General features: G+C 48.7%; 3 protein-coding genes across 14 annotated transcripts in view; 1 reads left to right on the forward strand and 2 right to left on the reverse strand.

Moving 5' to 3' along the window:
• Positions 1-24,178, reverse strand: part of LOC135818012 (glycogen debranching enzyme-like) — a 117,531-nt gene that overhangs the window by 40,744 nt on the left and 52,609 nt on the right. The gene's annotated exons all lie outside the window — the stretch shown is intronic.
• LOC135818011 (uncharacterized) lies at positions 2,422-15,892 on the forward strand. 5 transcript variants are annotated; one of them, XR_010553607.1, is made up of 6 exons: positions 2,438-2,943; positions 5,632-5,701; positions 5,915-6,016; positions 8,496-8,560; positions 14,218-14,272; positions 15,031-15,834. XR_010553607.1 is itself a non-coding variant. In XM_065331330.1 (5 exons), exons 1-5 carry the CDS (start codon positions 2,862-2,864, stop codon positions 15,058-15,060), a joined length of 339 nt encoding a protein of 112 aa, XP_065187402.1. In that variant the 5' UTR covers positions 2,422-2,861; the 3' UTR covers positions 15,061-15,892. The 5 variants fall into 5 exon arrangements, 3 of the variants coding, with proteins under 3 accessions (XP_065187402.1, XP_065187403.1, XP_065187401.1); XM_065331330.1 differs by lacking the exon at positions 8,496-8,560 and having other exon boundaries at positions 2,422-2,943; positions 15,031-15,892; XM_065331331.1 differs by lacking the exon at positions 14,218-14,272 and having other exon boundaries at positions 2,431-2,943.
• The window catches only part of LOC135818016 (uncharacterized), a 19,043-nt gene continuing 11,772 nt past the window's right edge, over positions 16,908-24,178 (reverse strand). For 3 of the 5 annotated variants that reach the window (XR_010553609.1, XR_010553611.1, XR_010553610.1), the window contains 6 exons: positions 23,687-23,860; positions 22,463-22,616; positions 20,819-20,994; positions 20,499-20,573; positions 19,084-19,284; positions 16,908-17,919 (listed from right to left, as the gene is read on the reverse strand). Coding sequence is in view for 2 of the 5 variants with exons in the window: in XM_065331341.1 (XP_065187413.1) it covers positions 20,947-20,994; positions 22,463-22,616 (202 nt within the window). In the remaining 3 variants the exon portion in view is untranslated. The remainder of the gene's footprint in view (positions 17,920-19,083; positions 19,285-20,498; positions 20,574-20,818; positions 20,995-22,462; positions 22,617-23,686; positions 23,861-24,178) is intronic. The other 2 variants (XM_065331341.1, XM_065331340.1) reach the window with 2 other exon arrangements.

Genomic DNA, 24,178 nt, shown 5'->3' on the forward strand with positions numbered 1-24,178 from the left:
AGCCAAACAAGTGACATTGGTTGATTTTAAAAGTTTTTCACTGATATCTCGGGATAGCCGGTGTGCAGCCCGGAGCATTCCTGTGTGACCAACGGTGCGGGGAGAATAGGGGCCCATATGACTGAGAACATGCGGATCAAAACCGGTGGATGATACGGCCTTTGCTTGACGGTATGAACCATGGCAGCAGCAAAGGAGCTGTACCTATTCTTTTTAAGCAGACTCTCTTTCTCTCTAGTGCAGCGACTTTCTTCGACAACGCAGAGATGATGCATGCCTTTCCATGCGTGTCCGGGTATCATACTGGCACTGCGGAATAAAAATTCATACATGTACTAGTTTCCAAAGCTTTAAAGGTGCCCTTGTCTTTCAGCATTTATGTACCAGTCTGTAATTGTGCCTTTTCACCCGCAGCGAACCACTGCCTTTATAATGAACTACCTCGAAGTAACCCGGCTGATAATGCAGTCTGGCGACAGTAGCCCGAAAATACACTGGTTTGATCCGGTCACGGAGTAACGTTACTTGTGAGACCAGCTGCCCCCAGATACAATAACAATCATGTCGATTTTGTCCTGAGATTTCACATATCTCTGCACAGTGACCTGGTGACTGCACTTCGTTACTGGAATCAGAAACAGCAGAATGCAGGGCCATGGGATGTGCCAGGACATGTCAACAGTCACTGACTGACTGAGTGCTGAACTGCATGATGCTGTAGCTGTACTGGTGACCTACCACTTCGGGTTTTGACTGCCTGAGGCATCCAGTGCATGACTCTGCACCATACGTGACACTGAGTGTGTATGGGTGCAGAGTCACTGACATACCAAGACTGACAGAGCACTGTAAGTGTAAGGATCATGACTGTATGTGCTATTGTGCCATTGTTCTCTGAATAACTCTGGTGACACAGGTTTTCAATTGCCTACTTCAACACTTTAGTCAGGAACTCATAACTTGAATGAAGATTTTCTTACCAAGTTGCCTGCCTTCACTTCAGCTGTATTGTCACATTTGCTTGGATATCAGTCCAGGCGGATGGCCCCAGGCTTCACAGCAGGATCAACTGTTTCCCGTGCTTTGGCGTCTGGCACGACACTGTTTATCAATAGTACAATGTTATGACTCTTGTTAGCAAAGACTCTCTCCTACACGTCAGTGAGTTCTGAGTTTTGCACTTTCATGTTTCACTGTACACAAATCTGACAAATCACAACTAAACGGCCCAGAAACCTGTATGATGGGGTTCAAGCTGGATCCCCCCCCCCCGCCCCCCCCCCCCCCCCCGGGTGGGGGTGGGGGGTGGGTGAGAGGTGCTTACTGATGAAGGGCGGGGTGAGTAAGGGGGCACCTAATTGAGGTACTAGATATCTGCTGCAAGGCATCATGTAACTGTAATACTAATATTGGCATGGCATGTTCTTCATCTTGGGTAGCAGTACAGCTGTAGCTAATAATAATTCTAGCCTACATGATTGTAGAAGCTGTGGCCTGCAACTGCGGTAGATTCTACATGATGCCGTACAATCATCATGTATAGAACCATGATAACTGTCACTGTACAACTAACTACTTACTTATAACAACACCGTACACAACACAACATGCTGCGACAGTGATATGCTACAGCAAAACACTGTCGCAGCAATGAATTATTGGGAATGGGAGCAGGGGCGTCGGAAGGTATTTTAGTGTGGTACGGTCAGCCATTTGAAGTACAATTTACTCGTGGGGGAGGGGTTGCTGAGAAGACATTTTTGGAAATTTAGAGCCCAGATCAGTGTATTTTATTGATTTTACAGGGTACTTGGGGCAAAAAGTGGTACGGTCAATACCGTAGTGACTGTACCGGTGTCCGACGCCCCTGGGGAGTATAAATACAGTGCAACCTTGTGCCAGAAGCATCATAGTAGTTGTTATCTCTCACTGATGAGGGGACTTGTTATAAAACATGTCCCCTCACGAGATGTACAAGTACTGATGTTTATTTGTTTGAACTATTTACATGCATTCCACCCGAATACTGGCAATCGGATTATCCGTATGAGTATGAGTATGTAAAAGTGACTAATGAATGTACTGTATACAATAGATCTACAGCCAGTACAGGCTCTCCAGTTTAGCTTTGTGACTGACCTGCCACCACCCGGCCGGAGTACCCAGTCAGCAGTCAGCACCTAGCGCCTGCTACCAGAATGGCACGGAACCCAGGTGAAAATGAAAGGTCTGATGGCAGTGATGCAGGGCCACAAGTGCCCGTGGCGCAGGTCACAGCGCCTTCAAGGGCTTTCCTTCCGGGCCAGGCGCCAGAAATGAATAGCCTCTTCATGGCCACCGCTACGGGCCTTTCATTCCCGAAAATGAGGGCGTTCTGGTCAAAGCGATGTTTAGGACGCTTGTGGCTCAATGTAGCTGAACCATCGGACCTTATTTGTCAGCTTGGATCACGTGATCCATCCAGCTGCCGCGTGCGGCAAACAGCCCAAATAGCGCTAACTCTGGCCTGCGAGCGTTTGCTGCGACTAGCGCGCTAGCGCTCGTGACATACACAAACGCGCTAGCCAGAATGCTTTGACTTTGATGGCTTTCAGCTTCTATTTTTTGAAAAGTAGCGCGCTCAGACCAGCTCGCTCACTCTTTTCCTCTTCCATTTTTTAGGGCAATTGTTTTGTTTGATAGACGAAGCTTAGGGTCTCTTTGGGTTTGCAACCCTTACCCTCCTGGAAAAATCATAGTTGCTAGACTGCGACACTTCAGACCAGGTACTATTAGAGCCGCTAATGGACGACGAGCTATTTTCCGCTATCCGGAGCTCAAGCATTTGAGCCGCTAAATGGACGAGACTCCTGGGGTAAAGGATGCAGAGAATGAGGAGAAAACACTCGTATGGAGCAGGGAGTAGGTATTGTACTACTTCCTGGTATGGAGCACTGAGAAGCGGTAAGTCCTAGGGCAATTCTTAGCCAGTAATTACTTTCTCGCCATAATTATGTTCTCGTTTTTCGTGTCTTCTGTAATGCCAGTACACTAGCAGTACGACTACACTGTAGGCGAGAGTCCATAAGCCAGCGTGTGCAGCTCTCCATCTATGCAGCATAAACAAATTAATGACAAATTTCCTTTGCCTAAGGGCTGGGTTCCACTGCCGCTCCGCCGCACATCATCCACGGCATGAAACGTCATCATTACGAGCTGGTCCAGCGAGGCCGCGGCTCATCACCAGCTTTCGCTTCGCTGCTTGATACAAAAGAATGCAAGCCGCGGTCACGGCTTGCATTGTTTCCCGCGCTTAAAGGGGAAGTTAAGGCAAAAATTAAAATTTCACCAGTTGTAGTCTTCGGGGTGCTGAGTCGAATGGTCGTGGTCCGAGGAAGCTGAGACGCTCCCTTCCTACTTGAATCCCAATCGAACTCGCGCACTTCCACCGAAACTGGGTGACTGCGCCCTACGAGATGGGGATTTGTATGCAAAATGTCACTAAAAGCGCCATTTCGTTCTTATAAAAGCACGGATGACCGCGATTGGCCCATATGTTGTAGTCTTTGGGACGCTGAGTCGACTGGTTTTGGTCCGAAAAGGCTGCGATGCAGCGTTCCTCCTTTATTCCCAATCGAACATGGTTGAACAAGCGGTCACGTGGTCCTGGGTGCCCAAATCACCTGGTCACCACGCCAGCAGGTGACAACTTTCACACCAAGGTTCAACTCGGGTTCAACTCGAGTGACAGGACTGCACCCAAAAAAGGTCAAACAGGCTAGTAAGTTGTACCCTGCAGGCACGGTGACCAGGTGACTGGTGTACGCAGGAGCACGTGACCGCTTCTTCAACCATGTTCGATTGGGAATAAAGGAGGAACGCCGCATCGCAGCCTTTTCGGACCAAAACCAGTCGACTCAGCGTCCAAAAGACTACAACATATGGGCCAATCGCGGTCATCCGTGCTTTTATAAGAACGAAATGGCGCTTTTAGTGACATTTTGCATACAAATCCCCATCTAGTAGGGCGCAGTCACCCAGTTTCGGTGGAAGTGCGCGAGTTCGATTGGGATTCAAGTAGGAAGGGAGCGTCTCAGCTTCCTCGGACCACGACCATTCGACTCAGCACCCCGAAGACTACAACTGGTGAAATTTTAATTTTTGCCTTAACTTCCCCTTTAATTGTTTTATTCGGGGGAATTTTAATTCGTTGCACAGGCCAGAACACGAGGATTTTTTTGGATTTCACGCGCGCGCAGGCAGGCTAAATGTCGTCAAAAAACGTCGAGCACGATCGCGGTACCGTGAATGGCGAGTGTCACTGGAACCGCGCCGCTCTGCTGCATGCAGCCAAGTACCGTGGAGCAGCGGAGCTGCGGAGCCGCAGTGGAACCCGGCCCTAACCAAACTTATAGCAATTTGAAAATGTTTTACAATTTTTCATAAACAACTTGACAACATTGTTCTTCTGTAGAGTGCCGCTGGCAACTCCATCGATGAACTCCATCAATGAGCGCAGGGATAAAGTTTAGAAACCCTTCGAGCGAGAACGTGTTTTCAAAAAGGAAGCACAAATATGCCGCGTAACTTCCCCTCTAGTATGGCCCCATCAAAGCCACTCGCTGACTACTTACCAGTAAAATGGGGTTGGACAGTTGTCAGATTAGCTGACATGTTTTCTGCCAACACAACCATAAGCAGTTGTCAACTCTCAAGACTAAAAGAGCTTGCGAAGAAAGTGAGAAACCTTGGCTATGAAAGCACATGAAGCGTCAGAACATAATCGAGCAAACTTGGACCTAGATTACCAGTGTCTGCTCCAGAGCGAGGTCAGTGGCCCTGTTTGTGAGTACTTGGACCTTTTGGAAAAAGAACACTGGGTTACCTGCGACCCGGTCGGAAGTCCTGTCGAGTACTATACTTTTCTTATACTTCGAGGGTATACCGCCACTGACAGGCTGCATACGCGTGCAGATGCGTGCGGCCAGAGTGCCCAGTGCGAGTACGTTCATACATGTACATGTACAATCATGTACATCAGGAAGTCGAAAGTAAGTTTACGAACTCCCTGACACACAGTAGCCGCACTTGAACGCATCTGGCTCTGGCCCAGTGTTGCAGGAATTGTGCCAGGTAGACGTGTACCCGGTTTGTGTTAAATCTTAGAGCAGGTACTGCATACCCTATCATATCTGTGTACATGGGTAGACAGAGTCAGTGTTGTTGCGTCCCACTCAGCACCCTTCTGGTTCATTTCGGCACCAGCACTCTTTGCGTATGCAGAGTTGAGTAGAGTGCAAGTTCGGACCACAAGTACACTGCAGCGGCTAGTAGCAAACCTAACCTGTGCCGTGATGCCCGGCACGTGTGTGCATCTACTTCATCCCTGAGTAACACACCTGGTATATTGTGCACAATAGGGCACAGTAAATAATCAGCATGCATCGCAGTTTTCTGCAACATATTCCTGAAGTCACTTTACACCTCAGAAGAATTGCGTCGCTGACTGGAATTCGATACCGGTTTAGTTTCTCTCTGGGTCATTATCAATCATAGAAAACCCGTCATACAATAGGTTCAAGCTAAAGTACCGTATCACCATGGTAATTCCTGGAAATTCGGTGTGTTTTCTGCCTTTTGTTAAACAAGCAGCAATGTGCAACAGAAATTACCATGGTGATACAGTAGATTACCGTGTGAAGCGGTGTGAGATGCAGCAAAGGTGAGCTTGTTACTGTGAGTCTATGCCCTAAACAATAAACTTTGCCGTGGGATGATTATCCTTGGGCTGCACACTCTGCACACTTATTGCTAGGTAAATCATTGGTCTTGTTCGAATCGTCCATTACGTTTGCAGCTGTTCAAACTTGTTTTGTTGTTTATTATTTTATTGATTTATTTATTCTACTTGCCTTTCCTATCTTCTTGTGTTTAGCATTAGGCGATTTGATCGCAGGACAAGAGAGGAGCTGATGGACGATCTCTCCAGTGTCCCTCTTGGTTCGGAGCAGCGCCGAGTGCTGACGTTGGGACTTGGGTAAGGATGAGTGTTCCCTCATGTTTACAAGTTATCCGTTTTGTCCAACACTAACGGTTATATGCAGAATACTGCTGAGTCAAAAATGTGCAACAATTAGCACAAAAACTGACTGATGAGATCATGACATTCAACGACCTGATGCTTAGCTGCATCACGTTTATATCCGTTAGTGTTGGACAAAACGGATAACTCGTAAACTGATGGTCCTCTTTTTCAATTTTAATCCTTGGCTCTCCATCCGAGTTCCCTCGTGTGTGTAGCTATTATTTTTTTTTTGGTGACAGTCAATTTTTTCTTCAGACTTTTCCCATTTGTGTCTTTCCCTCAAACTAGTCAATATTTTTATTTACTTATTTTTTTGCCCAGGGTCTACATTCTACCTTTATTTTACTTACACTAGGGTTAGCTGTCCGTTTACCAGTACTCATCCACACATATGTGCACATAGGATCTACACAGAACTCTATCAGTAGATATTTTGTGTATAGGAGGTTGTCTATCCACCGAGATAGCACTATATACTCCCATTCTGTGTGTTCTCTGGTAGCTATGTCCCTTGGAGACTATACGGTGCCAGTGTGGTGACCGAGATCAGGCGTGTCTGCACTGGCATCGTCAACTTTGCCTACTGCTACGTGCTCCCCAGTGCTCCATCTGTGTCCTGTAATTTGTTTGGGGAGGGGGGGGGGGGCAATACCGGTACTTCAGGTGCAGGGGCAAGGGGGGAATGGGGTGGGGGACATCATGCCCCCAATGAACCTCTCCAGGCGTTGTTCTGGAGTAGACTAACCATAGGCGGAGTGTACACATGCAGCACATAGTTTGGGAGCTAGAACGCAATCGGACTCAGGCATATTCAAAGGCAGTCTATTGTGATAGTAGTCCTGGACTGATCTCACTATGATGATATAGGTCGTGCCCAGCATCACAATGCCAAACATTATAAATGACTGTTTTTTTTGCCTGAGGGGCTAGATGAGCATGCGGCTAGACTGCCGATGGCAACCAACAGGCTCAAGGCTGTGTTGAGACTTCGTGTGAGCGACCCGAGTCAATTGTTTACTCACCATGACTAGGCATCGCATTGAGCACCGTATGCCCACTAATATAATATATTATGTCACTGTTCTTAGTCGCACCGGGGGCGCATGCCCGTTTTCAGGAGACTTCTCAAAACACATAAGCCCTGGGTCCTGAAGGTTAGGCCTATTGTTAATCTAAATAGTCCTGGCTACTATCCCGCTGAGTTCACTGACTTTCTACTGAACCCGTATGTATGTGAGGAAAGTACTGTTCTGACCTCAACTGCGGATTTCATAAACTTGGTAGAAGGTTTGCCTGTGCGGGACGATCATTTATAATTGAGCATAGATGTGACCAGCCTTTACTACACCAACATCCCCAACGAGCTCGGTTGTCGTGGTATATCACACACAGGTGTACAAGGTGGATGCCCCTCGCCCTTCGTACATGGTTATTAACAGCAGTGACTTCCTTGATGTCAGTCATTCGGAAGAAAAATGAGTTCGTGTATGGTAACGATGTGTTTCGGCAGATTCAAGGCCAGGGACTGCCATGGGTTCGCCTGCAGCAGTGGTCTATGCCGACATTGTTATGCTGTATTTGGAGAAGCAGTACGTTTTGCCGATCTTAGAGGGGGAGGGTTTAGAGGTTCAGGTTTATAGACGCTTTATCATTGCATGGTTGCGAAGGTCAAGCTCAGCGCACTTTAGATAGGATTAATAAGTGTTCGGCCCTCAAGTTTTCTCATGAACTGGCACATGATGGCATTGATTTCCTGGACACCACAGTTTTCCGTAGTAAGGGATACATGGCGGTGAAGCCTCATTTCAAGTTCACCAATCGTTTCCTGTATCTGCTTGTCGGTAGTAACCACCCCTGTAGTATGGGCAAAGGTGTGTTCACTGGGGAGTTGATCCGTATCCGTCGGTCTTCGACCCTTGACCACCACTACGAAGCTGCTGCCGAGCGGCCGAAGCAGGCTTTCCGGGCCCGTGTATACAAGCGCTCCATCTTTCATCTTTCAGACCCGTACACTAGGAATGGATGCGCAGGGAAGGTATGTTGGTCAAATTGGCATGGGTTTGGGTTATTTCTGTAGTTGTATACAGTGCTCCTCATTGTATTTACCTGGGCCCGGCCTGCTGTCCTTCGCCCGTTGGTCTTGAGGTCCAGGTGTAATACCCCTACCATACAGTCCGGTGGCCAGCGCGGTTGTTGTTACACGGTGGAACATCGGCAAGAGGTTGCTTGCTCGTTTGCCTCATGCTCAGTGTCCTCAGGGAGTTAGTATTTTCCTCCTGTTTGGATTTTGCAGTGTCTATGGTGTCGGTAATTGAGTTTTTGTTCTGTATGCTTTTCTGTGGTGTGTGGCTGTTGTTCACACATCTTTATTTGACTTGCTTCCTGGTGTGGTGTACCTTTTTGTTTTATATTGGTGTTGGTCTGGCTGTAGAGTTCTAGCATCCGTAGCTGCCTCAGGGGGTGCCACTTCTCCCATCAGCGTCGACTAGTCCGCCGGTACGTGGTGCTATATTACGTTTAGTTGTCTGTTCCGTCCTGTACGGGCTGTGTCCTGCTGACCACACAGTCTGGGTCTCCATACTTTGCATGTTCTCATCGTGTGTAGTGTTCACACGTACATATATGGACTGTCACACCCATATGTTGTACATGTGGCTGCACGTGTTGTCTCTTTGTCGTACCTGCTGCTGTATTTGTGTTTCTGTGATGCTGACCCGTACATGCTGCTGCGCTGCTTTGTTGTATTGCTGACACGTGCACCTTTTTGTGCTGATATGATATCGAGTACGCCACTTTTTGTGCTGATGAGGGCACCACTTTCCGATATCATGTTTCCTTTCGCCATGTCAGTTGTCAGTTCTCCCGTCGTCTCCTGAAGTGTAGTAATGAATAGCTCTCTCTCTAGCTCTAAAGAAAAACCACTTGACTAGTCCGTTTGATGTGTGGCGTGGCGAGGGTATAGTAGAGGCAGCTTGTTCTCCAACCGAGACGACATTTGGCGCCCAACGTGGGGCTCAAACCCACAACCCTGAGATTAAGAGTTTCATGCTCTACCGACACATATATGCACGCGGCACCGTTTGTGCTCCTATCCATTTACATATGCTGCTTTCCACACCTGTGCTGACAGTCGGTACGCACCGACTCTGTACGCATGCACGCACACCATTACATTCTGTTGGCATCATATTAGTGAGGTTTTGCATTCCAAAATTCGGCAAAAGATTCGGCACGCGGGAGCGAGGTCGAAAATGCACACGAAGATGCGGCATGTTTGTTCGGAAAAAGCTCACTTTGCCGAACATATTTTTCGGATGAATTTTCTTGTGGAAGAGCGCTAGCGCGTGATTTATTCAAAGAGGTTTCTTATCTTGGCATGGCTTCGCAGGCGTCTTTGACGACATCAGCATCGTCAGCTACCTCTGATTGCTCCTCTCCACTGCCTGTCTACTCTCTTTCGCCTGGAGTGTCCTCACCGTCATCTGTGTGGCTGAAAAGACTATGGCGATACCCATAAAATTTGACTTGGCCATGGAGTTGGTTTTTCTGAGGCGACTGAGGAGGCAGGTTTGGCCCTCGACTCTTTGGGCGCGATCAAAGTTTGTCGGAATCAGCAAGAAAATGAGCACGGGACAGGACATTGCTGATGCTGGGGCTCACGAAATCAAAACACATCATTTTCGACTTGCAAAACAAACGTCGGTGCGAAAATTCGACATTTTGATGTTCGACAAATTACCAAAGAACGCCAAGCCGAAATTCGGAATGCAAAACCTCACTATTGCGGAGCTTTCCGGAGCTCCGAGTTAGTTGTTGTTTGGAATACAGCAAGAGAACAACATTACATTGGCGCTGCGAGCAAACGCCTGATCCTCGCCATGTCCCTACTGTCACTACCGCCTCCGGAGCCATTCCCGATCTACAGCAGTCTCTACGATGCTGCTGCCCATTTTCCTGCCTGGGAACGGTGTTTCCAACTCTATGTCGCAGCAGCCGGCATCTCGGATGACACTCGCCAGAGAGACACTTTCCAGTATGTGGCCGGCAAGGACATCCAGCGGCTCGTCCCTACGTTAGCCAACACTGGCAACGATCTCGACGGCCTCATAACCGCCGCCGCCGACTACTTTCAGTCGAAGCAGAGCCCCAGCATGGCCCGCTTCCACTTCCGGCAGGTCACCCAGCAGCCTGGCGAAACATTAGACACGTTTTATACTCGTTTGCTGGCATCGGCAACGACCTGCAGCTTCGCCGACGATGCCCAGAAGAACGTGGCTCTCTGTGATCAAATTGTGGCAGGATGCACGTCCGATCCACTCCGCAGAAAACTGCTGGAGACTGGGTCCCTTGATCTCGCCAAGGCGCTCAAGGCCGCCAGAGCATTTGAAGCGTCAGTGGAACAGACGACGGCGTTCCGGCGCACACAAGACTCGATCAATGCCCTCCGTCATCAGCCACCGTTCTACAAAAGGACACTGCCGCCTCCTGCTACTGTTTCAACTCCGTCGCGTCGACCGATGCAGTCTTCGCCACATCCAGCTGCAAACTCGTACCACCAGCCACCTGCCCCAGTCGCCACTCGCGCTCCAGGCCGGCGGGAATCCAGCACATCGCTCTGCTACCGCTGTGGAGAGCCAGGCCACCCTGAGTCACGTCGCTACGCAGTTTTGCACTGTAAACGTCTGCCCATGGGCGTATCGTCCGCATCCGAGATCCTACAGCGCACACTGGACGCCATGGCTCGCTGGCCTCGACGGTGTGAAGAACGTCCACGACGACATCTTCAACTTTGGTAAGAGCGTCGAAGAGCACAACCGACGACTCGCCGCCTGCCTCCAGCGGCTCCAAGATCACAACGTTACACTCAACCGAGCCAAATGTCACAAATGTCACATCCTCAAGCCTCGGCTCAAGTTCATGGCTAGCGTCTACTCCGACAAGGGCATCCGCGCCTCTCCCAGCCACCAGCAGTCTGTGGCTACATTCTCTACGCCATCTTGCGTCAGCGACATACAGAGTTTTCTGGGTCTCACCAACTTCCTCCGCCGTTACATTCGTAACATGGCCGATCTCACCACGCCACTCCCTGCTCTCACTAAGAAAGGTACTGTTTGGCGTTGAACTGATGTTGAGCAGCAATCATTTGATGCACTGAAGAAGGCCATCGCCGAAGACTGCATGCTGCAATACTTTGACCGCAACACATCACTGTATGTCGACGCACCGGCCTCGGCGCAATCCTGTGTCCACGCCAAGACAACGGCCACGATGCACCTGTAGCATTCGCCAGCCGTGCACTCTCCGGCGTCGAGCAGCAATATTCTCAAACTGAACGGGAAGCATTGGGTGTCAAGTTTGGCTGCCTTCGCTTTCACCACGACTTCACAAGGTGATCCACAGTTCACCGTTTTCGCCGACCACAAGCCGCTCCTGCAACTCAAGGCCGTCGGATCGAGACCTCCACCATGAATTGAGCACATGGTCCTCCGCCTGCAGGATCTCAGCTTCCAGCTCCAGTACAAGCCTGGCCCAGAAAACCCGGCCGACGTCGTCAGTCGCAATCCGCAGCCTCATCCCGACTTGCCAAACATCGGCGCACAGGAAGACACTGCGTACATACATGCCCTAGCTACAGCAGCTAAGCCGAATGCGTTGGCTCTGAAGGAGATTGCGGACGCCACCACCGCAGACACCACACTGCAAGCCATCCTTTCCTCTCTGCAATCTGGCCGCTGGGATTCCAGCCACACCACGGTCCGCCCGTACTTTGCCCTCCGCCATGAACTGTCTGAGAGTGACGGTCTACTACTCCGCAACGACCGTCTCGTCATTCCCACGGCCCTCCAACGGCTTACCCTGCAGCTTACACATGCGGGCCACCAAGATATTGTCCGCACCAAGCAACGGCTCAACAGCAATGTTGGGTGGCCCAACATGGCTACTGAAGCCGAAGCACTCTGCCGGCAATGTATTCCGTGCCAAGCAACTCTCTCAACGACACCGCTACGTCCGGGAGTCCGTGCCCACACCACCGTCCACCAAGCCGTGGCAACGAGTCTTCGTCGATTTGTATGGACCCATGCCAAACGGTCAGCACCTGCTTGCCACTATCGACCAGTTGACTCGCTACCCGGTCATCAACGTGTTCAGCACGACACCCACTACGGCCGGTGTTGTAGCTCTGCGCTCTACATTATCCATGTTCGGCTTGCCCGAAGAGCTAGTCTCGGACAACAGTCCTCAGTTCCGTTCTTCGGCTTTTGCTGATTTCCTCGCGCAACACGCTATCCAGCACCGCCACACCCCTCCTTTGTGGCCACAAGCAAACGGAGCAGTCGGGTGCCTCAACCGTACCATAGGCAAAGTTCTGAGAACTGCCAAACTAGCTGGCGAAGACATCAATGTTGCATCTGACCAATGGCTCCTAGCGTACCGCACCACGCCACACCCTGCCACTCACGAGGCACCGGCAACACTCATGTTTGGTCGCCCCATCCGCGACAGCATACCCTGCATTACGGCAGCCGCACCAGACTTGCCTTCAGCTGCCCACCGTGACCAGCAATTCCGCCAATCCCAGTGCGACGCTGCCAATGCCACCCGCCGGTCAAACGCCCCCATCCTCACTCCTGGTCAGCGCGTCTTACGCCGCAATGAGCAGGCACACAAGCTCTCACCACAGTGGGATCCCAACCCCTGGACCGTGGACCAGATCTCTGGGTCTACGGTGACGATCTCCAACTCAGCAACTGGCCAAAGATCGACTCGCCATAATTATGTCGTTCGTCAAGCCCGTAATTGTTGTCACACAGACAGCCCATCACCCACTACCAGCTGAAAGTTCTGCCACCACACCTTACAAAATTACAACAAAATCACATGCAAGAAGTCCTTTCACTTTGACTACTGCTCGTTGCGTGACATCACTCCTCACCAAAGGACTTCCTGGGGATCACAATCCTAAACAGACAAATGTACGAATACCGCAACTGACTCTGTTGTTCTGCACGCCACGATCAACACGACTGCGTGCAAGACACAGCTGATCATCGTCGCTGTACTCTTCCCTGAGCACGTTACCCTGTCGCTGCAGCCTGCGACGGACATTCCATAGTTCCACCAACTTGATGGCTTGATGTTCCCATTGACGTCGACCATGCGGTGTTGCCATTGACGACCTTCAACTTCAGGTCTTTGCCGTGGTCCGCACCATTCAAGAGATGGGCCACATTTGGTGTACTTTCACCCAGTTGGTCACTTATTTTAACCTTGCCGACTTTCCACTGCCGGACTGTTGCTTCAACAACTGGCGGAGAGCACATACGCATATCATCACTCTTCCTTGCAAACATCATTTCCGTCTCCACCACGTCCTTATCAGCCTGATCCATGCCTGACACACCCAAGGCACTGTCCACTGTGCCGCCGGGCTGGTGGAGCGACGGACCGATTCTCCAGTGACGGTCGTCGTCCACAAGGCTGTTGGAGTGCGCATCCAAGATGTGCTAGAGCTGTTCAGTGTCGTGCAATAGCTATCGCATGAGCTGATTGTTTAGTAACTGGTGGTGTTAGTGGACAGTATAGCGTAACTTGTAGTTCCTTGGTCTTTCTCTTTTGTATAAACAAACTAGTAAGCTAACGATAAACTAGTTACACTGAGACAATTCGACTGGCACAAATTACAACAAAATCACATGCAAAAAGTCCTTTCACTTTTACTACTGCTCGTTGTGTGCCAACCACCATCATCAGTGTGCGCATTGCGCCTGGTTTGGTGCATGCCTGGTGGAATCTGACATAGCGGCTGATGCAGTGAGCACGTCAGGTAACACCTAACGCATTGAAAATGACTCAACTATGACTTGGTTCGATTGCAAAAAACCTAATGATAGTGGTACCGAAACATTCGGGTAACCGGAGTAAGTGCCAATTGATATTTTTGGCTCCAGTCAGTCAAGTGATTCAATTGCAATAAAATTATATACGTATGGTGGAACTCACTTAGTACGTACCCGGGTAAGACATACACCTGCATAACACGGTCCTCTTTTGTCGCACGGATTTTCCTCCCATAAGCGCATATTCAGATGTGTACGGATACGACTGCTTCCTTCTGTTCATGTGGTTCATTGTCGCTGTGTTACTGTATGCAGATCTCACTCAGCTCTGCTCTCCGAGCATGCTGCTTCCAACACGACTTCCCGAAAGGTATGTATGGTGGCTAATAAATAATGCGAGAGTCTTTACGGATTCCAGTGCTCTCATGCCTTTTGCAAGTTCCTTTTGTAAGTCAAATGGAACATGGTTTGTGGTCAATACTTCAGCAGTAGTGGTGCGAGAATATTCGGGTGTCAAATTGCTCGGAATTGATGTATGATAACGGAGAATATACCAACATGTGAATCACTTGGAGATATGGTTTGCCAGGTTCTATTCACACTCACTAGGCTAGACCCTCTCGAGTATTGTACAACAGTTTTGGCCCAGGAGTGGTAAAGGGCACGGGGCAAGCTATGTCGGGACCTGCTGTAAAGTCTGCCATACACGAGCTGTACGTCTTATCGGATGGGATATACCCCTGATATTGCTGATAATGAATGGCCCAGTTTCATTGTACTGCTGTCCGCGATATTATATCCTTAGTGGCATTGTTAACTTCTCATTGCTTGTGGGGACGCATGGATCATACGTCCATCCAACACCTGCCAATCGGAACCCACCGACAACGCTGTCGGTTGGGTTGGACCACAATCGGTTGGTTTTTGAGTCCAAGATGCCACCTAGGTAGCACACAGCATTGCTAATCTGATTTTAAATTAGCTGCGCAAATCCTGGCATACTGCCCGTAAATGCATCTAACTCCCAGGGTACTTATGAGTTTTTAGGTCTATGTGGTACTTGTGTCGCATTGGCAGCCACTGTTCCGTTCTGTATTTTCTGGTCTATGTGTCGTTGAATCTCCACAGAAAATGTGCTCGCGCATTAGAAGGAGGTGAAAGATGCACCTGCAGGAGAATACATGCTTAAGAGAAGGCAGAAACATGCCCGGATCCACCAGAACTAGTGCTGGCAAGTCAACAGAGGCGAGTACTGATAATGTTCCAGATTGTGGTAGGATCACATAAGCAAAATTGACACTGGGAGGCACGGCGGTGGGTCAGCTCATGGCCAGCGCCAGCTCCAGTGGATATCACGTGCATCCAGTTCTAGTACTATAGTATGACTGCTACAAAGTAGTGCGGCCCAAATAGAACTCGGGTCAGGTGCCGAAGAACTGGGGGGGGGGGGGGGGCATGTATCAATGAATGGTAATAACTCCGGAAATCATGCTGGTGTATCGAGGGCGTGGGCCAATGAAGTGCTGGATTGATGGTGGACGACTGTACTGCAATCTTGGCTGGTCCCACTATCGCAGAGACAGCACTTCCTGGTGCAACCACCCTATCCTGCAATCTATATAATAATTATTATAAGAGATTTGTGTGAACGATTTTAGCATGATGCAAGTCAGCTTATTGTGCTGGGGCCTGGCTACATGTCACTATAGCTTTTTATAGACTCGATCACCGCATTACGCTGCTTTGCGTTGACTTGATTGAGCACTCTTTTTGGTTAGTGTCAAAGGTATATGTAATATGTATCTGCCTTCGTGCAAAGCTCTCTTTGTGCGTGTCTTGCAGATAGCTCGCTGACTTTGATGCTTTGAGCCATTTTCAAATTGCTTTTTTTGTTCATTTCATATAGACCGTATTGCCATTTGTTTAACCTCCCGCTCTGAGCTCCACTGATGGGACCTAAAAAAGGCTGAAACAGCTGTCTGGAGATTGAGCGTCAGTATTATGGATTTAGAATACACGATCTGGGGACAGCACTAGTACTGTCTAGCTGTTTCGTCCTTTGTGGACTCATTAGCGAATCACGGAGATATAACTCTTAACTAAGGATGAACCTAGCAGCCATGAAAATAGATAAATAATGCCTCCAAGCCAGAATTCAAGGCTACATGTGTAGGCCCGAATGTGCCTTGCCCAAGTGCTGAAACTGATAAGTCATTGAGATACGCATAGAACATCTGGCAAAGGAACTACTAAAGCCCCCACAAGCACGGTATTCTACTTCAACAAGGAAGAATTTTGAAAGCATGCACAGCCCTACATGTATAATGTTGGTATAGGTAAGCCTTGTTTGATAAATTAACATGACAAGGCGGGGGACGCACTGTGTTAAAAACAGTGCTCCTGATACACTAGTATGTCCTCGGCTTTGTCACATGCTGTCAATCGATCAACACATACAACGTTGCATGCAAAACGGCTGCAGCCTCGAAGTACGGAGTGCTATTTTGGAAAATGCTAGATGTACAGCCTGTACTTATACAGGTGTTCTATCAACTAGTGCCATTATGACAACGGTAGCTGAATGATACATGTACATAAACCCGGGGTCATCATTTCAAGAACCTCTGGGTCTAAGCCCGAAGTAACATTCAACTACATGACTGTATACACCATCATGTATACACCATCTTCGTAGTAACTGAGTCTACCCCTCACCCACTACTGCCACTGTGACCACAATTGTGCACAAACAGAGGACCTTAGAGGACCTACTTCTAACTACAGTGCTGGCCAAAGAAATCCAACCTTATGAATAAAATTGCACCGGACGCTACGCAGCCCTAGTAGTAAACATACTGGACCGGTCTGTGCTCTCGAACGCGGCGCTACTTTATTAACGAGGTTGGAGTTCTCTGGCCAGCACTGTACAAAATACACACATGCACACACAACACTGCTAGGCTTTCCACCACCACACTAGGTTTTGAAACCGAAGAGTGGCAAAATTCAGGGCCAGACTAGAAAATCTGGGGAGACCTGATGGTTTTTTAAAGCAAAACACAGCCAACACTCTGCAGCCTCACAGCCTCCGGCAGGTTTTCCCGAGCGCACAAAATTAAAAGTTGTTGAGGCACCACGAATACAGTCGGGCGTCACAGAACGTGGGACCCAGGAATGTACGTGTATACCTCTAGGTACACCACAGCCAATAACGTTTTAAAAAGAAACGCAGTGTCAATAGACTCGAGTCTCTGCTTTTCTGGAATACAGATTCTGCTACACACGTATTGCTCACTATCCAGTGGGATGTGCATCTAAGAAAGTGGTACAAGAAGTCAAGGAACTAAGCCTAAGGCCAGATTGCTGAAAGGTTTTGTATAACTGACGAGCCTGACCCCTTGGAAACAACAGCTGTGGATGCGTGGCTCTACTGTAATAAATGTACAGGTACACAAACAATTTGAATGCAGAAATAACAACAACAAACAGGGAGAGGTGTAGGAAAATATACTCGGCCCCTAGTGAATTTGCTTGTGTATTAGCTTGAAAACTTTGGGTACACTTGTTGAGAGACCTAACTGCATGCAGCTAAAATATGGAGTGCCGTTGTCACCGACGACTTTTCCAGTAAAGTTGCGGCTAAAATCTTCTCAGGTATTCCCGGGTCTTCGCTAAGGCCGTAAGGGTGGATGATATCATGTGCGTCTTCTATTGCTGATGTCGCTACACTCGATGGTGGTGCTGATGTACTGATTGTGGTGGAAGATATTGAGATGCCGTATGTCTCGAACCTTTTCGCTAGGTCTCCGCGGCCATCGCGCAAGAGGGTCGGGAGCACCACAACTGCAACGCCACAGATCCAAGGATCGATTCTCGGACAAAACATTCTTCAGATTGCCAAAGGTCCCCCAAGAGGGTCGGGAGCACCACAACTGCAACGCCACAGATCCAAGGATCGATTCTCGGACAAAACATTCTTCAGATTGCCAAAGGTCCCCAGTGCTTGGCAATACTGGCCTGTACAGCATGAACACACCACACATACGCCCACACACCATGTACCATGTAAACGCCCGTTGCAGGAGAAGCACGCAAATCTGCAAATGAATTGGATGTGCACCCACAGATTTTCTCGTATAGGAACAATAGCTGATCTGAATCTGAATAAAACAGATCAAGACTAGTGCCAGATAACAGTCTAATCCGCACAAGGCAACTGGCGCAGCCATGTGAATCTCGAGCAAAATGGACAAACATGTCCCCAATTATCAGCAAACGGGTGTGCGTTACAGGATTGGCCTGGCAACTTCAAACAGGCACAATCCACTAACGTGGTGCCCCGTCAACTTCAACGGGAACACACCGATACAAACACAGCCCCACAACAGCAAAACGGGAACGCCGTTACAAATATGGTGCCCTGGCAACTTAACGGGAACGCACCAACACAAGCTGGCCTGGCACCTTCAAACAGGCACAACTGACAAAACACGGCATCCGGCAACAGCAAATGGGTAGGTACACCGTTACAAGAACAGTCCATCGCACCAAAATGCTGCTGCCACAACATTATAGCAGCAGCACGCCAGACATGCATACATGGCATTCCCAAAAGCAGATACCTGGAGTCAAATTCATCCATCACACTGTTTGTTAGGGCTGAATTTTCCAGTGACAATAGGAAATCCCGCCTAAGGCTCATGTGATGAGATCTGTACACCAACTCGGGGTATATTCTAGGACGAATTTCCAACCGGTTACGGTACAATGAAGAGTCGGGGGGTCCCCCTCCGGAAAAGTTTTCAAAATACAACCCAAATATGGCACTCGACAGCAATTTAACAGATTTCTTGGTGCTGGAGTGTCGCGCGGAGCTGTTGGACTGTAGCAACGCCGTTGCTACAGCTCGATGACGTGGTTCGACCGTACAAACCGTACAAACTCGTGACCCTAGTACCAGCCCACGCGGCTTCGCTGGAAGTATCCATCCAGAAAAAAGCGTATGACCATTCACAGCTCCATTCACCCACAGAAAAGTACGGGCGGTTGGAACTGATTTGTAACTTTTCAACCGGTCGCCAACTATTTCAACCGGTCGAAAACCGGTTGGGGCGGTTCTAGAAAATTCCCTGCAACTATAGTCACAGTATCAATGCACATCAGTAGAGCATAAGAACTCACTTGCGCTCATACCCTGTCACGTAGAGATGCTACTCTACGTGTACTGTTCCGATGTCCATTGGGGTGGTATGCCGGCCACTTGCCAGATGTAGAGCTTTTAAGCCGTACTTTGCCACCGTCTGCTTGCCGTATCACCACCTCACTTGCAACTCTGGATTCCAGGACTGTCGCTCCAACAATGGGCATGGAGCAGGAGCTAACCTGATAACAGTTGAGAGCGTGACAGAGTATCTTATGTAAATAAGGCCGAGTAAGGTGGATCCCTTTGGCAAAAGTGAACACAGGCTTGGTGCTACAGGTATGGGCTGTCATGTACCGGAATAGCCAATACCGGGCATGTTTGGTCGACAGTAGATGGAACTGCGACGGCTCCACCGTATATGGCCGCGTCTTAGTGACCTTCAGGCGCAACGTGACCAAGTCAGGTGCGAGACTCCCAGCCTCCCACACAAATACTCTTTGGCTGTCAAACGAGTGAATACTAGTAGATGATGCTAAATACTCGCTGGCAAACAATAAGCCATACAAGGCCAGTAGTATACTTACCCACAGCATAGCCTGATCTACAATATGACTGATTGGATCGTTGTAAGTATTGCCGAAAATGGATTAAGTCGTCCACTAAAAGCTCTTTGAAACTCGGATGTTGAGCCAATATGGCAATAATAAAATTAATGTAGAAAGGAAAAGGACGTATGGATATGAGTGTAGAGTAACTGTCACTATATACTAAATACAGTCAGAAAGTGCAACAACCAGGCACTAAAACATTTGACGACCCGACTCCTGGCTTCAACACATATCCGTAGTGTTAAGGAGAGACCAAAGAGGGAAAGGTAATACTGGTTTCGTCATCGTCCAGTAACAATCAACATTTCTTGTTCTTGTGGGACTGTAGCTTCAACTACTAGCTTGTGCTCATTTTCGTTGCGCTTACCTTCCCCTCTTTGGTCTCTCCTTTTAACCTTGAACCTTCCAAGTTGGAAGGCTGTTGGTTAGCGCTACGGAGATGTGTTGAAGCTAGGAGTCAGGTCGTCGAATGTCTCAGCACTCTGTCAGTTTTGTGCCTAGTTGTTGCATTTTTTTACTGTAGTAGCTAGTTACAGTGGTGGACAGTTACTCTTAACTCGTATCCATATGTCCTTTTCCTTTCTAATAAAAGCTCTATCCGCAAATATGCCGAGGTGGCTTGCCGTATCTCCCTCTATGCCATGCAACACAACTGTTGAGCGAGCAGCTTTTAGGCCAGCCCCATTGCACAACAGGTAATAGGCTACTAATAGCGTAACGCAGCTAGGTAAACACGAATCGATGAAAGAGGCAGACTTCTTAGAACTAGTTGTGAAGGACACAACATTTTCAGCAGTCAGCAGTAGGAGAAATTGCTTTTAATTATGCAGCAATACTAGGCTTACACGTTTGTGTCATGCGTTCTGAGACGGAGTCCTTGACTAGCTCGTCACTGGCCGCACTCAGAGCAGCAGTCGTCACTACACATGGGTTGGGAAGCAATGGACAAAAATAACACTTGCCATGCACACACGCACTGCTTACCAGCTAAGTTAATATGTCATACTGTACTGCAGCAAGCAAGGAACTGGCAATACCTGCACCAGGCCTATCTACTGTGACCCATGCCATTGTGAATGAAAAGAGGCAGCATTTGACAGTATGAGCGGTGTGATGAACGGGAATGCATAATACAAGCCAGTCGAGCATTGGTACATGTACTTACGGACGCAAGTTGGCTGCACACCGCTCCACTGGCCGTTGATTTCACAAGTACACACGGCCGAGCCCATAAGGACATAGGGAGACTGCACACAAACGTGGTCGTGTTGCTGAACATCAAGCCGTTCACGGTCATTGAGCCCAGTGCCGGTGGTGACAGGACCTGGCAGTCGGTTTGACCTGCACAAGCACAGAGTGCACAGAGCACAGAGCACAGGCATTCAGTGCATGCATGTTTGGCCTAGGGGTGAAACGAGTGCCAAAATTGAGGACTCGAGTACTCTTTGAAAAAACGAGCGAGTATTCGAGCGAGTACGAGTATTTTACTGACAACATAAAACAATGTACTGCACACACTCTCGTAACACTGAACGTATTACACCTGACACATGTAGTCTTGCATGCAGCCTAGTGCAGGAAATAGTCTGAACTACGTCTTTTGTTGGTAAGTAGGGACAAGAAATAATTTCACACTTGCATGGGTTATCAGTACTGGTCAGAGTAACAGACGTGCTTGATGTACAAGCATACAGTACACTGTGCATAAGACACTTGAGTATTTTGCGAAACGAGTCCTCACTCCTTTCGAATTTTCGAGCAAGCGCTCGAGTATTCGATATACTCGTTTCATCCCTAAAACGTTTGCGTATGTGTGCGTGGCACAGACATTGGTTTTGAATACATTGTAGTACACGCATTGTGTAAAGGAAATTGATGCGAAGACTGCCTCAACATGGCCATGCAAAGTAATAAAATAAATACAGCAGTGAATAGCGGTCAACAGTAGCTCTACATTTTGCTTGTAATAGAAGTCATTAGCGTCAGAGCAAGAAGAGGGACAAGACGAGTCAAGGGACAATCCGGAGGACGCAATATCATACGACCAACTGTTTGTTTCTACCAGCGTTATTGTACCGTCGACACAGCTCTGACGACGATATACTGGGCGAATGCCGCGGGGCCTCCCAGCGTGTCAACGGCAGTGGGTGATGGGCAGATAACAAGGTAGCTTGCGGACAACATCGGTGGCATGAAGCCTAGTGACTGCCAAGCGTCTTGGCGCGACGGGCGAGCAGTACAGTGTCATGCCCCAGGGGCTGCTGTGGCCGTCGACGTCGGCGGGTCTGGAGGTGCGTTCGCAGGCCTTCATGGCGCTCGGACAACTGCAATACTAGTACACAGACTCTCACTACTAGCTACATAGTACTCTGATTCTGGCACGTTATTTCTGCATTGAATAGTGATTGATTTTCCGCGCCGAATATCCGACGCTGCATGCATGTCCAATGCGCGTCAACAGTACTTCACACTTTCCTTTTCCCGCGTTATCACCTCAGCTATGCCAGTTTTGTATGTGGAAACCCCCTATATAATAGCAGTTTGGTCTATATTTTTAATCATTCAATATCTACCTTCACTGATGAGCTATGTATTAGCGAAACAGCTGTCTGAAGGAGTTTATCAATATCGTCTACGGAAGTGTCCTCGCAATGATGATGGTTGTGTGCAGGAGGGTCTAGTCGGCTAAAGAGCGCAGTGTGGTGGTGGAGGTGACTCAACATTTTCTTCAATGGCCGAGAGCTCTGTTGCACCCTGTAATAATAATAGAAGTCATGGTACTACTATCAGTGCTGCTGCTGGTGCTTACCTGGAGCTGGTGTGACCTTGCCTGGGCAGTACTGTGCATCAGAGCCATCAGCACAGTCGTACCAAACACCGTCGCAGCGCTGTGATGGCAGGATACAGCCACAGGCTGGAACGCAGGCAGGGCAGGTAGCCAGACTGGCACTGCAGTTGAATGGCTGGATACACGTACCTATACACACAACACACAAAGCAGTCAAGAGATGAAGAAAGTGTCTGCTCGGCACATCTTTTGTACAGTCAAGAGATATTAGCATATTTGGAGGAGGTGGTAGCCTTAAACAGGCTCGACAAAAGTTACCGGCTTATGCCAACAACTCAGTGTTCTGGTAGAGTAGACGGTTCGATACCGGAACGCCTTGACAGCCAAATTTGTATAGACCCAAACCGATCATCAGCGTTGATTTTTCACTCGAAATATGTTTGTGGAAGGAAACTGGCATGTTGAAGTTTGCTCTGGGGCCAGAGTCAATCGAACTGAGCCACTCCTTTGTGTTGACCCATTGCCTCCAAGTTACCCAATTTTTCGCTTCAAAAAAGTTCAAATCAGAGGTGGCTCCAAACCGGACACGTTTTAGAGTGCACGTCAAATTCACTTTGGGTCTGAAATTAGCTAATTGCTATCGCTCCACGACAGCCAGTACAGAGTAACAATAAGCCTTGTGTGTGCTTCCATTAAGTTAGTTTTGATTGGTATGCGGTGCTTTATTGGCAAGAGGCGAGCCGCTGTTTACCTGCGACAAGAAGTTGATTTTTCGAAAGTCGTAAAACTCAAGTCACAGTGCGAAGCAACACGTCAAAAACTCACCTGCTTGGTATGGCGCGTCTGGTCATCGCAGAGCCATGAAATTTTGGCTCGGAGTATAACACATCGTAGTCTCACTGTGACATATGTTTTCTAATCAAAATACCAAGAGAGAAAGTGAATATTGAGTCCGTTCCGGTTTGCAACCTGTGTCCAAACCGTCGCCTCTACCCGGTGAAACACCCTAACCATACACCTACAAGTATAACATATCCTAAGGACTCAGGCTGAGATGCCCGACTGGTCCTGGGTCCTGTGATAAGCACGATCATCATTTGTGATGATGAAAAGTGGCAGGTAACACCCAGACTATTACATGCTCTGTAAATAGGAAAGATCAACGCCACCAGAATCTGCCTTCCTACAAGCCTGAAGCTTCTCTACACAAGAGGGATATATCGGCTCTCTTGAAATTCAACTTACGATTACATGAGGCAGCTGCCCCACTCCAGGAACCGTCAATCTGGCAGATGCGCACAATGCTTCCCTGCAGGTTGTATCCGGAATTTCAGCCGAAGACGACGCTGCCTCCAGCAGAATAGTTTGTGCCCTGGGAGTAGCCGTTGGTCGGTTTAGCTAGCGGTGTGCACACACCGGCTGTACACGTCACAGGCACGTACACACACAGGCACGTGCACACACAGGCACACACACACACACACACACACACACACCTTGACCTTGATACACAAGGATTCTTCATTATTTGCCACGTTTGAGCTGAGATCATCGCGCTTTGTTGCAGTGTGCTAAAAAAACAAGAACAAAAAAAGCGGCCAAAAAAGTGGGGCGGCTGAGGCCGCCCCAGCCACCCCAGCTGTGCCGGCCTTGCATGCCTGGTGTACGGTCTGAAAGATGAAAGATGGAGCTCTTGTATACACGGGCCCGGAAAGTCTGCTTCGCCTGCTCGGCAGC

The sequence above is a fragment of the Sycon ciliatum genome, chromosome 5 (assembly GCF_964019385.1).
Source record: "Sycon ciliatum chromosome 5, ocSycCili1.1, whole genome shotgun sequence".
NCBI lineage: Eukaryota > Metazoa > Porifera > Calcarea > Leucosolenida > Sycettidae > Sycon > Sycon ciliatum.

Bases quoted from the DNA above. Each gene is read 5' to 3' on its own strand.
- LOC135818011 (XM_065331329.1), top strand. From the start codon at position 7,851: ATGGCGGTGAAGCCTCATTTCAAGTTCACCAATCGTTTCCTGTATCTG. The intron at 8,561-14,217 runs GTACGTGGTGCT...TACTGTATGCAG, and splicing joins CAGCGTCGACTAGTCCGCCG to ATCTCACTCAGCTCTGCTCT. The intron at 14,273-15,030 runs GTATGTATGGTG...GAATCTCCACAG, and splicing joins CCAACACGACTTCCCGAAAG to AAAATGTGCTCGCGCATTAG.